At 34.5% G+C, this 16,383-nt stretch overlaps 1 protein-coding gene across 2 annotated transcripts in view; it reads right to left on the bottom strand.

Annotated features, from left to right (window-relative positions):
* Positions 1 to 16,383, bottom strand: part of LOC150108899 (nucleolar complex protein 4 homolog B) — a 226,746-nt gene that overhangs the window by 111,321 nt on the left and 99,042 nt on the right. For both annotated transcript variants that reach the window (XM_090410813.1, XM_090410804.1), the window contains exon 6: positions 4,904 to 5,003. In XM_090410813.1, the coding sequence (XP_090266939.1) occupies positions 4,904 to 5,003 (100 nt within the window). The remainder of the gene's footprint in view (positions 1 to 4,903; positions 5,004 to 16,383) is intronic.

The following is a 16,383-nucleotide window of genomic DNA, read 5'->3' on the forward strand; positions in this document are numbered from 1 at the left end:
ATATGCTGGTTAATTTCTTAAATAATAGTTATCAGTCACATGAAAACTTCTATAAAGAAGGAATATATGTGGAAATACAAGGCTAGTGATTATGGAAAATTTAGGAGATAACTGGAAGTTATAGTGTGGAAAGAGGAGTTGAGTGGGAAGGATATAGATGCTGCATGGCTATTGATCAAGAGCAATTTAACGGCAGTCATATTTGAGTGTATTCCAAAAGTCAAAAGACTAAACAAATAAGATAGGAGTAAAATGGATGAATGAAGAGATTAAGCATGAAATATGGAAGAAGGAACTGTGGAGGCAACACAAAAGATGAATGTTGGTAATGAAGAGTTGCATGAAGAGCAAACCAGGAAGGTGACTCGGTTGATAAAGGCAACAAAAGTGTAGTATGAGAAGAATTAGCAAATCAAGCTAAGAAAAATTACTATGGGAGGATGCTAGTTGATGACACTGGCAGACTGGTACCCAATGTGAAGGATATAGTTGAAGTATTCAATGATCAGTGTATTTTATCCTTGTGAAGGCAACATCAGGAGTGTAGATGTTATGGTGGAGGAGGGACTCATAGTGAATGAGCCGGAAGTATATGTGAAATTAAGTAAACGTCATGTTAATAAGGCAATAGGGCTTGACAACATATTGACGTGTGTCTTGAGGGAATGCTTTGTGAAATTAATGGCATCTTTGGCACACCTGTTTAATATGAGTCTTGCAATAGGGCAAGTCCCAAAGGAATGGCAGGTGGGAAAAATTGTCCCACTTCACAAATGGGGGGGGGGGGTGAGACAGGCTACAAATGAAAGGCTAATCTGTGCATCTGGGGTTGTTGTTAGGTGTTAGAGAAGTTGGCGAGGACCAGGATTCAGAAGTGGGTTGATCGTAGCAGTATTTTTTAAGCTGGTCAGCATGGATTTGTTAGAGGAAAGTCATGTTTCAGCAATCTGCTTACATATAATGAGATGAAACTCAATGAATGAGATGCATATATGGTGATGTACTTGGATTTTTCAAAAACCTTTGATAGACTGCCACATGACAAGCTAGTAGCTAAATTGAAATGGGCAAGATTAGATAAAAGACTAACGAGTTTGATAACTGACTGGCTGTCAGACAGGCATCAGCAGGTTGTGTATGGAGTGGTATTCCAAAAGAGGAGGGTAACTAGTAGAGTGCCACAGGGATCTGTTTTGGGGCCATTATTGTTTAACTTGCATGTTAATGACATTGGGACTGGCTTAACTGGAGATATACAGCTGTTGGGGAAGAGATATTTGAAGTAGAGTAGATGTTGTGGCCTTGCAGGAGGATCTGAATAGACTGCATGAGTGGGCAAATGAGTGGAGCTATCAATTTAATATTGCAAAGTGAAGTCTCTTGCAATCTGATAGGCAAGGTTGCAATGCAGAGTATACAATTAATGGAGAAATTTTGCTAAAAAATAATGGGAAGTCCTTCTTTCTGTAATCTACATATGATTATTATAAGTTACACAATCTCTAAAGCATGGGAATAATATATAACCACTATCAAATATCAGATATCTAACCCTCAAGGGGTGTACAGAATACTATTAATAGTATAATGATTAAATTTATGTTATAACTAACTTCTTATCAACAATTTTTCTCCAAATTATTCTGTTATTTGTCAAGACTTCAATAAATGTAATTATAACAGCTTCATCCTACCTAGACCTTAGACTTCCTCTTGATTTTGACTAATTAAACTACTGTTCTGTTAACATTTCAACTTAAGGTCGCAAAGACTTACACTGGATTTGTATGGAGTATAACATCATCCATATAAAGTAAGGAGTTTAGTTGAATATATGCAATCTCAATATCAGATTTAATGGCACGTTCCTTTATAAGGTAATACATATAGATCATATATTGGAGATAGTGTGCATCCTTGTTTTATGCCAGATTTTAATCAAGCCATCTTCTCAAACCACTTTCAATTCTACAGCAAATCTACTCTGATTTTCTGTATAATGTACCATTGATATTCCTTGTATTATTCCCATGATTTCTCAACTATCTATCATAAAGTGAAAATTGTGTCTTGACAATCCATATTATTTGTCCTTTACCTCTTCCCAATATTTCTTTACCTCTTCTCATGCTTACATAGATTCTGGAAGACTCATTACAGAAATTGCTCTGTAATTCTCACATTTTGTTTTATTTACATTTTTACAGATAGATACTATGAGAACACAAATAATTCAGAATCATGCAGTATAGCCACCATAAAACTTTTATACCTTCATTGCGTATTTCTGATCTAATATTATCTACTCCAGCTGTCTTTCTACATTTCCTAACAGTGTTTTTTACCTCTATGAAGAAATATAGTTCTGACTGCATTTCTTGATTCATCCCTCCTGCAGTCTGTTATGTCAGCATGTTTCATGTAACAATCTTCAAAAGCAATTATTACTATGTATACCCAGAATATCTTCAGTTTTTATCACTTTATCACCTGTAATTATTTATTTATTTATTTTTTTACAAAAGTCTTTCCTCCATTTCTAAGCTTTTTCAATAACTTCCAGAATATTCTGCTCCCTTCATGATGTTTTACTTCTATACTCTTACAAAAATCTTCTGACAACTTTTGTTCAGTTGCTATTTTTACATACATAGCATTCTTACATTTTTTTTTTCTATGTTATCTTTGCACTTGCTGACTTATTCAGTTGTCTTTTATTTTGGAGTGCTTCTTTAACTTTGTTAGCCCATAATGAAGTTTGGATTTTTCTTTCCTTGCAAACAACTTTATCCCAGTTCAACCATCAATGTGTTCTTCAGATGTTGGCACTGAATATCCAAGGTTGTTTTCTTTGTTTGTAAACTTTTTTTTTTTTTTTTTGTCCAATGATATCTGTATATACAACTAAGTTTCATTATAGTAAACTTGCAGAATAGTTTTCTACAGTAAATTTTGTTCAACATAGTGTTTTGTCAATGGAACATTTGTTGAGGATTTTCAGCAGTTTGTCAGAGAGGGAGGGAGGGAGAGCAGCAATTTGTTATATAGTTCTGTTTGATATAATCAAAGTCAAGCACATATGACTACAGTTCAATTCTGAAAGCTGCTTCACTTTTTAAAACTGATATCACTGCTCACAATAACTCAATTATGGAGACACACCACTGTGTTAGAAAACTCGCTTTAATTATATTAAAATAAAATTTGATGCTTACACCTTTATATCAGTCATCCTCAGCAATAAACAAATATGCACGCACACACACACAAATATATATAAACGAGATCATAAGCTACATTGATACACACTACAGTGAACTGAGAATAACTGCTTTGGTCAACTGTTGACCACAGCCTGACCTCTGGTGAGAAAAATTACAAACAATAATTACACTGCTAAAACTACATCAACAGCCACCAGTTTTCCATAGTCCTGTTATTTAAAATTTCTGTTTATTGTCTGAGAGTTATTCTATTATATAGTAATATGGTTATTCTATTATAAGCTACGTTGATACACACTACAGTGGACTGAGAATAACTGCTTTGGTCAACTGTTGACCACAGCTTGACCTCTGGTGAGAAAAATTACAAACAATAATTACACTGCTAAAACTACATCAACAGCCACCAGTTTCCCATATATGGTCCTGTTATTTTAAATTTTTGTTTCGGGATTGTAAAACCTGTTTCTGAAGAATTCTATGGATTGGTTTCTTGTTGTAGCCATGTTTTGCATACTATTTTAAATTCATTTCTCAGAGCATGCTCATCAGAGCAAATTGTTAAGGATCAGCTTTTTTGGGGGTCCTAATAACACCTAGTTCCTGTGTAGGGTAGTGGTATGAGTTTTTTGTGTATGTATTGGCCTGTGTGTGTGTGTGTTTACATGTTTTCAATTTCAATGGCAAATTGAATGTGTCTGTGTTGTTTGTTCAGGTGGCTGAGGAAACTGTTAAACTTGGGTGACCAAAAGGCCAAATATGTTACCAACACACATTAGCCAAACACTAGGTTTTAAAGTTGCTGAAAGAAAGGATAACAGAATCACATCTTTCTAATTTTTTGTTTCTTTTCTCCAAATTTTCTCAAAACATTTCTTATATATCTAGTATTTATTTCCTACTTTTCTGTTTAGATCTCCATCAAGCAGTTTTTTCTTCTTATGTAAACAGTCTTCTCTAATGACTCAAAACATTTTTCCACTTCTTATTTAAGAGTATATAGGCATAAATAAGTATCATTATCAAATTCCCATTTTGATGTTTGCTCACCTCACTCTACTTGAAATTTTTTGTTATTCAATAAGTTTTTTATTGTGTTTAGTGTTGAATTCTATAGCTATTCCTTAATAAGAAGACTGAAACAGGCAAGATTCTGTAAAAATGTAACTACAATATATTATCTTTATCTGGGTAGCATCGAAGTTATACTTTACCTTCCATTACATTGTTCACTCTAGTTCTCTAATCAAACCAGCAGGAGCCTTGTTTAACTAGACAATGCTACAGCTGGCACATCATCATTATGCTTAACCACTGTTTTAGATTAAGCCAATACTGAATACAACTTGGTTGGGGTTGGTTAATTCCACATCTCCACCCATCTTCATTTGTTCATTATATAAATTTATCATCCACCTACTAATGAAGTACATGAAAAAGTAAGAAAATTGGACATTATGTCAAATTCCCTGTCAATTGTGCATTTTTTGGAGGCTACATGAGAGATCTTTTATCATTTATTTAGATTTGACCATTAAATAATTCCTATATAAAATAATAACAAATGAATAAACATTAATTACAGGTGATAAAATGCTAACATTAAGTGGCGAACCTTTATAACTTAATTTATATCAATCCTGTATAATGATAAAATTTATATCAAATTTAAAACATACCATCTGTTTTTATAAGGATGTCACTTGTCTTTTCACTTTCCAAGATATGAATTTGAGAAATCAAAGAAAACAAGTTTTCAAGAAACAGCTCTTTTCCTTCCTACAAAAAGATAGGAGAGGAAAAAAAAAAAAATCACGCTATTAACAGAGAATAAGCAGTGATTCAAGTTACTAAAGATTTACCGTATATTTAAGTGTGTGTGTCGGGGGAATGAAAAGAGGTACTAAATACAGTAATATACAACATTTAAACTATTTGAATATGTCTTAAAAATTACATGGGATTAAAATCATTTAAGAGTACTAACAACTCTTTTATACAGTCAGCAATTTTATTTTCTACATTTTAGAAAAGAAAGCTCATCATGCAATTAGAATCAATGTAATAAGAACTTCAGAACTTTTTTAGATAAACATTCCTATCAGAAGTTCGATGCAGTAATTTAGAATTATACCAGTCTTACAGAAAGTATTATCTCCTTTACCTGGAACAAAGCTGATTTATGTATTTTTATAAACTGAAAATTATTTATCGTGATATTTAGGGATTTGCTTCTCAGCTGAAGGGCTGGTTTGAATGAAGTAAATTAAGTTACATAAGAATTTTTTTAGATAAACATTCCTATCAGAAGTTCGATGCAGTAATTTAGAATTATACCAAAGAGTCTTACAGAAAGTATTATCTCCTTTACCTGGAACAAAGCTGATTTATGTATTTTTATAAACTGAAAATTATTTATTGTGATATTTAGGGATTTACTTCTCAGCTGAAAGGCCTGGTTTGAATGAAGTAAATTAAGTTACATGAGCATGCTCTTCAGCATAGCAATAATAAGTTGCATTTGAAGTCCTGTTAGCTCATGCACTGATAATACATTTAGATACTTTTCAACTGAAATTCAAATCCAGATAAACAAAAAAAGGTATCATTGCTATTGATTTTGATACCAAAAACTGTGCATCTTTTTATATTTTTTTTTTGTTCCTATGGCTATGTTAATCCATCAAAGGAAGGATGTAAATCTACAGTATACAAATTAGTATAGATGAACATTTACTTACAAACTTTAAAGAAACAAACAATTCATATTTATGAATGCAGAACAGAATTTATGCTTATGAACATTTTACAATATACAGTAATCCCATGATTAATGTGCCCCTGATTAGTGCGTCATTTTTTTCTGATACACAAATTCAATTAGTGCACCTATATACATCTTAAAAATAAATGTCACAGATTTTTAAAAGTTTTCTATCTATACATTTTTTATGGCTATTTTAAAAAATCACTCAACAGAATGAAGTAATTTAGTTACCAATTTGAAACATTTTACAAAGTTATTTTTAATGGCATACTACACTAATTCCATGTACACTACCTATACTATGTTCCAAATTTTTACTGCCAAAATTTATGTCTGTTATAGTACGCCCACAGATTCGAGACCCTTTGACATTTCTGCGCATGTCACAAAAAGGAGAATCCATTCCGATAATAGGGTAATCAATCCGTCTTCTGGGATGAGTTGTTTATTATTACACTTAGGAATATTAACTTCTCTTTTATGATCATTGTAGTTTTTAAAGTGGTAACTATTTTGCCATATTTCTTTCTCCCCTTCAATGATAACGTCCAAGTGAATTAAATCTCATTCTGAAGAATTGAGTGATTCAGACCTGCTAAATTTAGATGCACAGCCAAAAGAGATTTCACAGAAACAATTTGAAAATATTTTTCGTACAATTGAAGTTTTTAAGCAGCAATACTTAGAGGCTGACCCTGATGAAGAGAGAAGCAGTAAAATTTGCAGAAGAGTAGAAGAGGCAATAGGGCCATACCGTCAGTTGTATGAAAAAAATAAACAAAATGCCGCCAAACTACGTTAGCTCAATTCTTTGTTAAGAAGTAGAATAATAAAATTTATATTCTGAATATGTTTTATTGTCTTTCAGCTTCATGGTTTTCCTTTAACTATGCCCTGAGACATACCTTAATTCTTTTATAAAAAAAATTAAGGTTCAAAAAAGAAATCTGAGGAACAAAATATACTTCCCCACAGGTTATTATATTTAATTAGTGCGTTTTTGATTAATGCGCCTGTTTTAAAGAACGTGTTAGATGAACTAATCAAGGGATTGCTGTATGATGCTCACTGCTCTATTTACAATATACAATGGAATATGTTCAGTCTAGTAATTTCTTCTCCTTTCTGTGCCAATATACACTGAACATCCAAACATATTCTATGCTTAATGTTGCGCACATTTACATAAATTGGTCTATTTTTTAAGTACCCTTCAAATATTGAAAACAAATGAAAAGGTAGTGATTGGAGTTCTAAAAGTGGGAGAAAAAATAAAAAAGAAGGCAATTGAATACATTGATATTCAACAATGATATTTATATCTAAAATTTCAGACCTCTGATGGGCCAAAATACTTTTTTCATATTTAGAATCAAATCTATCAAACCCTTCTCTTCCCCCGGCATTACATTTTATGGCCAATATGTGGATGATGTTTTATGCATTGGGGAACTATACGCATTACTTCTTTACAAGCTTCCCTTAATGACTTCAACAACAGATTAAGTTCACCATAGAAACCAGAACACGAAAAATTCATAAATTTCCTAAATTTAACATTAATTAGAACTAACACAAAATAGCCACAAAAATATTCCACAAGCCTATACTTATCGGTATCTACCTTCACTTTAACTCTTATCATCCTTACTCCATTAAAGGAAATGCTTTTCTTTCACAATTTATAAACACCTATAAATTTTCAACCACAAACAATTATCGTAACATGGAGATCAGAAAATTAACACAAATATTGAAAAACCAAAATTACCTCATATGCTAACCAAACAGCAAAAACTAGTCTAACTAGTTCTATAATCAAAGAAAACTCCCCCCCCCCAAAAAAAAACCCATTAAACTGCCATACATCCACGATACATACAAAGTTTTTAAATATATATTCAAACATACCAACTATAAATTAGTTTTTACTACGTCACAAATTGGCAATTTTCTTAAAACCTACCAAATTTCACTCATACAAAGAAATATTGGAACACCACAATGTGGTGTACAAATTTCCTTGTCAACACGCAATATCACCTATACACGCTCAATGATTAGATCGTTATGGGCAAGACTAGGAGCAGTTCCGTGATTGCAATACACCAGTTCCAGAACATCTAGATAATAAGAAAAGCAAATACCAAAATAAGAACAAAAAATCAAATACCAGGAAAACAGAAATTGTTTGAAGTTCAATTCAAACATACCCCCACAGATCGAAAACCACCATGATAGATACAAAATAACGAAACAAAGCGAAGGATATCAGAAACTATAACCATTAAATGTGACAAGAACTCCATAAACATTCACCACCCATATGTGATCTCAGAGTTAGAAGCTCCACAAAATGCAAATTAGGCCAAGATTCCCACCAACGGAAAGCAACACAGGATATCTGATGCAAACATAAAGTCAACATGACATACTCTCCATTTGCCCTTGAGCTCTGAAGATGACTCTAATGTTGAAACATCTCATACCGTAACATCTCGAAACTCCCATTTTTTTATCATTCATTCTTGATACAAGCCCATTATGAAACCATTGTATGTATTCTTCTGTTTCTAGTCTGCATATTTTGCATTTCCACATTTTTAGTTTCCATATATTTTTATCTTGAATTTACCTCCTTTTGAAGAAAGTTCTGATGTATTTTTATTCTAATGACAGTCCTAAATAGTTTTTATGGTTTATTACTCATAGTTCATTTATAATGGTTTAAAGTTCACTTATTTATTATATTATTTTTACCAATTATATTTCTAATGCCATTTCATCAAAAAAAGCAACACTTGATGATTTTAAAAAATAAGTCAAAAATTATTCTTCTTATTTTATTTTTCTTTCAATTTATGTTTTTAAGATACCTGTCATGGAGGAAAAAAGCCAATGATTTAATACACGAGGTACTCCTTAAGGGTGAAAGCTGTATAACTGATAGGAGACCTCCACATAGCCTTTAAAGATCTTGAAGTTTTAAATCTGACCAAAGACTAGAGACCACAGATATGAGAGACAGGAGTGTTGGAGCAAGCTACCAACACTCCTGTCTCAGTATCTTCTATAATGCAAAACACATCTCCTTGCGGACATGTCTAATGTTATGCATTAAGGGAAGGGCCACTACCCAGACTAGTTTCGACCTTTATTGAGGTCTCTTCAGTGGGAGCCAGGCCCAAGCTGAGATACCAGGCAGAAGCATTCGCAGGTCATCTCCACCTATAGGAGTTGCCAAATGGTGTGCCACCCATTTTTTGCTCCACCTTTGCAACGAGTTGCCCTGGTGTTGTACCACCTTACCCCAGTCCTGAAGTTACTTTCAGGCACAAACTTTGTTTGCTCACACTTGGATAAAGGATTAAACCAAATTTATTATACTCTAACCAAGTGAAAAATAAACTTTCAACATCTTTCTCTAAATCCAGAGTAATTTATTAAAAAAAGGGTGGCACACCATTTGGCAACTCCTATAGGTGGAGATGACCTGCAAATGCTTCTGCCTGGTATCTCAGCTTGTGCCTGGCTCCCACTGAAGAGACCTCAATAAAGGTCGAAACTAGTGCATAACATTAGACATATCCGCAAGGAGATGTGTTTTGCATTATAGGAGATACTGAGACAGGAGACATATCCGCAAGGAGATGTGTTTTGCATTATGGGAGATACTGAGATAGGAGAGTTGGTAGCTTGCTCCACCTTTGCAAGGAGTGCCCTGATGTTGTACCACTTTACCCCAGTCCTGAAGATACTTTCAGGTGCAAACTTTGTTTGCTCACACTTGGATAAAGGATTAAACTAAATTTATTATACTCTAACCAAGTGAAAAAATAAACTTTCATCACTGGACTGTAGTAGAACTATTACTCTCTTGGTTGCAGTTCATTGGCTTTCATCGGTACTTTAGGAACTAAAAACTGAAACTGATAAATTACATGTTATATAAATGAAATGTTTAAATATCAAATATTTCCTAATGTGTTGTGTATTTTGTTTTAACAGTATCTACAGAGACAATGACCTGCTGTCCTTCACTGTATGAACCATGAGCCTATGAAAATGGGAGGGTCATCACCAACAGAACTGCTCATCTTCTGGATATTTTCTGCAAATTTTTCTGGAAAGATTTTGGTACAATATTCCAAATGAGAGAACACATAACCCCAGATGTACTTACGACATGATTAATTTAGATATGGATATGAATATGTATAGACCAGTATACATATTCATTTCAATATGTATAAACAATAATCTGAAATCATCACAGATTTGCACAGACATATAGATGTCTTGAGCAAAAAATGAGTTTTTCTAGAGTTAAATGGATGTGAATATGATATGCCTATGTCAAGATAAGTTAGCAGCGAATATGAGTACAAGACAAGAAATATTATTTTGCCCAAGAAACTGGATAATTTCAATAAGAGGAAATGAAGTGAGATCTTTGCAGTGATGAAGAAGATGGAACTGTGATGTAGAAATGATGTTGATTAAGCTGCCACCACCACATTGGAGAACTGCACAGAGAATATGCTATTAGCAAAAATAAAAAAAAGATTTGAAGATGAAGTCAAACATGACTGATGTATGGGAGGCAGATCGTTAGCAAAAGAACAGACTTGGGTCATGCCTACAAGGAAATCTGAAGATAGGAAGCCATTCACCATAAGATTAATTTGTTATAGTGGACAGTCTGTCACAGTGATTTCCTTTACAACAGCACTGTATCCATAAACAGTCAGTTGGGACTATATGATAGTTAGCTATAGTGAAAGCTGAGCATAGTTGGTAAATCTATACCAGTTGTTAATGATGGATTTCTGGTGGTGAAGAAGTTGACAATGATAACATTATATATTATTTTAGAGAGAACTGAAATGAGAACAATGAGTGAAAATTTCATAGCAAACTTTATCTCTTGTTTTTCTGGAAATGACTGAAAAGCTGTTGATGCTGTTCAGCAGTCACAAGTTGTGTATAGAACTGCAACAATAATACTGGAAAGGCGGCACAAGTTTTGAGCACAGTCGCTCTGTCGGTGGAAGCATAGAGAGAAAGACAGAAAAGGAAGTATCCTTTCCTGTTTTATCTTTGCTATTCTCTGACTGTATTAAAGTCAGAGAATAGCATACATAGTTTTATTGTATAATAAAGAGTGGTTCATCTGTATTAGGATTAACAATCCTGTTGCATCAATTTGAGATTGGCTGACTCATCTTGAGTTGAAAAAGGTTGTCCTAGATGGAATTCAAGCCAGATCTTCTCAAATAAAGAAGATTATTCAAACTGAGCGAGCTACGAGTTTATTAAATTATTATATAAATTATTTGTTAATTTACTTTATGCATCTCTTTTATTTATAACTAATAATATTAACTCGAGGTGCTTAAGGGTCAAAGCTGTATAAGATGAGAGGAGACCTCCACATAGCCTTTAAAGGAATGTGGAGAACCGACCAGGGCTTCTACCTAATATAAATCCTCACCTTCTGGTGGTGGACCCTGATGGTTATCTACCTGGAAACTGAACGAACGACGATGGGCTGGCATTTTGGGATTTAGCCGACCAAATTGTATTCTTATTGGCTTAAACCAATATAGAAATTTCATGCCGGCTGGGGCATCACCCGATTAAACAAGGCCCCCGTTGTTTTTGTCAGGGAACCAGGGCGAACTGCGAAAAGTCAGCTACTGGAACAAATCTGAAAGCACACCCCGACTCGACATCACCAGAGTTAAAGATCAGTACTATCAACATAAGAAGCCTGAATGGCAAACAAATGGAGCTAGCTGAGGAATTGGATAAATACCAGATCGACATAACAGGGCTGACTGAAACAAAAAAGACAAAAATGGTGAGATCTTTCTGAACACTAAATACAAAATGTTATATTCAGGAAATGACAAACAAGGGAAAGAAGGAGTAGCCATAGTATTCAACACTAAATACTAGGCTAATCTTCTTGAATGGCAGGCAGTCTCAAGTAGAACGAATATTATGGGCAAATATCAGAATGGGGAAGTGGATAATGAGACTTATTTGTGCCTATGGTCCCACAGAAGGTTCTACTAAGGTAGAAGTGGAGGAATTTTTTGATGCTTTAGAAAAAGCAACTGACACAATGAAAAAGGAAAAGTTGGTCCTTGTTGGGAATCTAAATAGCAGAGTAGGAAATGATTGTCAGACATTCAAAAATATTTTAGAAAAATTTGGAGAAAAGAGCAACACTAATAATAATTGCAAATACCTGTTGGATTTCTGTTCAGGACATGGACTAGTTATTGCTAACACCATGTTCCAACATAAAAATGTGCACAAATTCACATGGAGAGAAGAGGCAAGGAATAAGAAAAGTCTCATTGACTATGTTATTGTTGATAGTGATGTTTTCTCCCTGGTGCAGGACACCAGAGTGTACAGAGGATTTGAAATTGGAAGTGATCACTATTTAGTCTTGAGCAGGAGAACAGTGAATTTAATATTGAAAAGAATAACATGTAAGAAAGTTTTAAAGCAAATAAAAGTTGAGCAGCTCTCAGATGTGAATTGTAGATTAAAATATACAAAGATTATTGAAAGAAAAAATGAAAGAGTTTGAGAACAGGAACCAAACCTTGGAGATTCAGTGGCAAGCCTTGAAGAAAACCGTGATTGATTCAGCCAGAGAGGCATGTGGTGAGGTAGTCTGCAAGGATAGAAAAATCAGAACTCCATGGTAGACACAGGAAGTTAAAGAGGCAGTGAAGGAAAAGAAGAAAGCATATCAAAAGTTTCAGGCAAATAAGTCAGCTTATGCTCTTAGAGAATAAAGAGACAAATGTAAGAAAGCTAAACACTGTGAAAAAACTGGCTAAACAAAAGTCATGAGAGGACTTTGGCAAGAACATAGAAAATAAATATTAAGAAGGTGGTAAGTTATTCTGGAGGTTGTTGAAGAAGCTTAGAAATGGAGGAAAGAGAACTGTAAAAGGAGTTAGAGATGATAAAGGTGACATGAAAATGGGAGAAAATGATATCCTTGGAGTAATTACTTCGAAAAATTGCTAAATGAAACAAGCAGTGATAGCACAGTGGTAAAAAACGCTCAACAGGCATACAGTCAAGAATACATATCCATTCTTGAAGTAGAAAAAGCCATCAAAGGCTTGAAATGTGGAAAGGCAGCAGGAGTAGATGATATTCGACCAGAAATGCTGAAGTATGGTGGTGGTATAAAAGTCTTACAGTGGCTGCACTGCATAGTTCAGAATGCCTGGACAGAGGGACGAATTCCCAATAATTGGAGTAGAGCTCTCATAGTACCTATGTATAAAAAGGGAAATAAAACTGAATGTGTGAATTACAGAGGTATTTCCCTACTGAGTGTTCCTGGCAAGATCTATGCAAAGAATTGTGGAAGAAAAGCTTGGTGAAGAACAAGCTGGATTCAGGCCAAATTTGTGGGTGCGTCTTATAGGCCAAATTTGGCCTATAAGACGCACCCCCTTTTTCATACGCATTTTTTAGATCCTCTTCCTGATTCCGCCAAGTTCTTATCATTTTCTCAGTTGGGGGTGGCCTGAAATGCCTCTCTGCAGCCCTGTCTCCAGCATACGTAGCTTGTATGCAATATTGTAGCAATGCCGACGTTTTTCAGCCATAATTTGCCAAGAAATTTAGAGAAAATTTAATGGTAGGGATTTATCACCGTTCACAACAACCACAACAACAACTGGAAAGTTTAAACGAACAGGAACTCAGCTGTGATCATTAATGACAGCGCATGCGCTTCCACTGAACTCTACGTCACTGGAATGCTCTCACACACCGCAAGGAGCAAGAAAGAAATCGCATAACTCAGAACAGAGAAAATTTCCAGAAATGAAAGTATTAAAAAACTGTGTATCGGCGTATAAGCCGCATCCTGTTTTTCAAACCTATTTTCAAAGAAACAAGTGCATCTTATATGCAGGCAAATACGGTAATTTGTTTTCACAAATCTCGCGGTACACCTGAAGACCTCTTGCGGCACACCAGTTGAAAATCGCTGAATTAACTTATTAAAATTTTAAAATCTGCATGTCTTTCTCAGGTGTTACCACACCTGAAGAAGTCATTTTTGATGAAACATGTTGTGTGCTCCATTAAATTAACTTGTTATCTATTTCTCAGTTTCAGTCAGTCAAAAAAAAAAAAAAAAGATGACTATATAGGCAGTCATACCCCGAAGTTACGCGGTAGGTGGGACCAACAAAAAGCAAGTAAGTCGAATTTGCGTAACTCGGGGTATAATTCTGCATGTAATTTATATATACAAACACAGAAAATATTAGTTAATTGGGACCAAAGGTTTACAAAAACACCTATATTTTTTAAGAAATATAATTATAATTTTTCATACATAAAAAAAGAAAGTTTTTTCGATGTCAATGGTTTCATAAAATCTAATAGATTCGTCTGATGGCATAATGTCTTTTTCTTGTCACGCAAAATTTCTTCATAGCAAGCCAATGATTTCCTTGTAGCTACAATTCATTCCTCGTTAGAATCTATGTCCTCCAAAACCTGTAAACCTTTCTTTCACGATTGTTCTTACTGTGGATTCCTGTAGATCGAACTTCTTTGCTATCTCACAAATTTTCATTCTGCCTTCAAAAATCCCTAATAATGTTGAGTTTTGTTTCCAAAGTCAATGTTTTTTCTTTTCTTGCTAGCTGTAGAAGAATTGGACTTGCTTCTTTTGGACGACATTATTTTTTATGTAATAAAATTTTTATCAAGAACATAACATTAAACAATCGCAAGGTTTGTAGATTATAAAAATCGTGTATAAAGGGAGACCGCGCAAAACACGCCAGTGCTTGTTCACAGCACGTGCGACACTGGCAAATGTGTCTGGCGCCGGAAAGATACGACTAGTGGTGAGGCGTGAAGTTCAACGGGAATAGGTACATATAAGAAACCGCATTACTCCGGATTCGCGCAAGTCGGGGTATGACTGTATACATATCTATAATACTATCAGTAATAAGTTACTATCAAGCAAGAAAAACCATCAATTATGTTTAGAATCGTTACTCAAATGACAGATAATTATTACTAGATATTTTGCCATATTTCACAAATTAAAAAAAAATACACTATCTACAAATAATTGTCCAGACATCCCTGTTATTTGTAGTTATGAAGCATTCCAGGTTTGTTAATAACAAAAACCAGTATATAGATAGTATGAAGCAGTATTTCATCATAACAGTTGAATACAGGTGGTATGGCAATGCGATGTGAACTCAGTGACTTTGAGAGAGGTGTCATAATGGACTGTCACATTGGTGACATGTTCATATGTGCTATTTTGCTCAACTGGAGAATTCAAAATAAACCAGGCCTCCTGACATAACGTCCAACTCTCACCTACTTGTGGTGCACTGTGTTTGGTATCTACCAGATTCTGAACGAATGAGGGATGGACTGGCAATCTGGGATTTAGCTGAGCAAATTGTATTCTTATTGGCTTAAAGCAAAATATAAAATGATACAACATGACAGAATTTCATGCTTGCTAGGGTGTCGCCTGGTCAAACAACGCCCTTGTTGCTTTCACCATGGAACAAGGTCAAACAGTGAAAAGTCAGCTACAGAGCAAATCCTGAAACACAACTCCAACTCAACATCCTCGGAGTTCAAGATTGGTACTATCAATATAAGAAGCCTGAATGGCAAAGAAATAGAGCTAGCTGAGGAATTGGATAACTACCAGATCAACATAATAGGAATGACTGAAACAAAAAAGGAAATCTGGTGAGATCTTTCTGAGTAATAAATACAAAATGTTATATTCAGGCAATGACAATCAATGAAAAAAACAGTAGCCATAGTATTCAACACTAAATACAAGGCTAATCTTCTTGAATGCCAGGCAATTTCAAGTAGAGTGATGTGGCTAAATATCAGAAAGGGGAACTGGACAATGAGATTTATTAGTACCTATGGTCCCACAGAAGGTTCTACTAAGGTAGAAGTGAAGGAATTTTTTGAGGCTTTAGAGAAAGCAACTAACACAATGAAAAAGGAAAAGTTGGTCTTTGTTGGGGATCTAAATATCAGAGTAGGAAATGATTGTCAGACATGGAAAAATATTTTGGTAAAATTTGGAGAAAAGAGCAAAGCTAATAATAATAGCAAATACCTGTTGGATTTCTGCTTAGGATATGGACTGGTTATTACTAACACCATGTTCTAACATAAAAATGTGCACAAATTGACATAGAGAGAAGAGGAAAGGAATAAGAAAAGTCTTATTGACTATGTTATTGCTGATAACAATGCAATCTCTCTCTCTGGTGCAGAACACTAGAGTTTACAGAGGATTTGAAATTGGAAGTGATCACCATTTAGACTTAA

This window comes from Typopeltis vanoorti, chromosome 2, assembly GCF_054136105.1.
Source record: "Typopeltis vanoorti isolate ZY-2024b chromosome 2, IOZ_Tvanoo_1.0, whole genome shotgun sequence".
Taxonomy (NCBI): domain Eukaryota; kingdom Metazoa; phylum Arthropoda; class Arachnida; order Uropygi; family Thelyphonidae; genus Typopeltis; species Typopeltis vanoorti.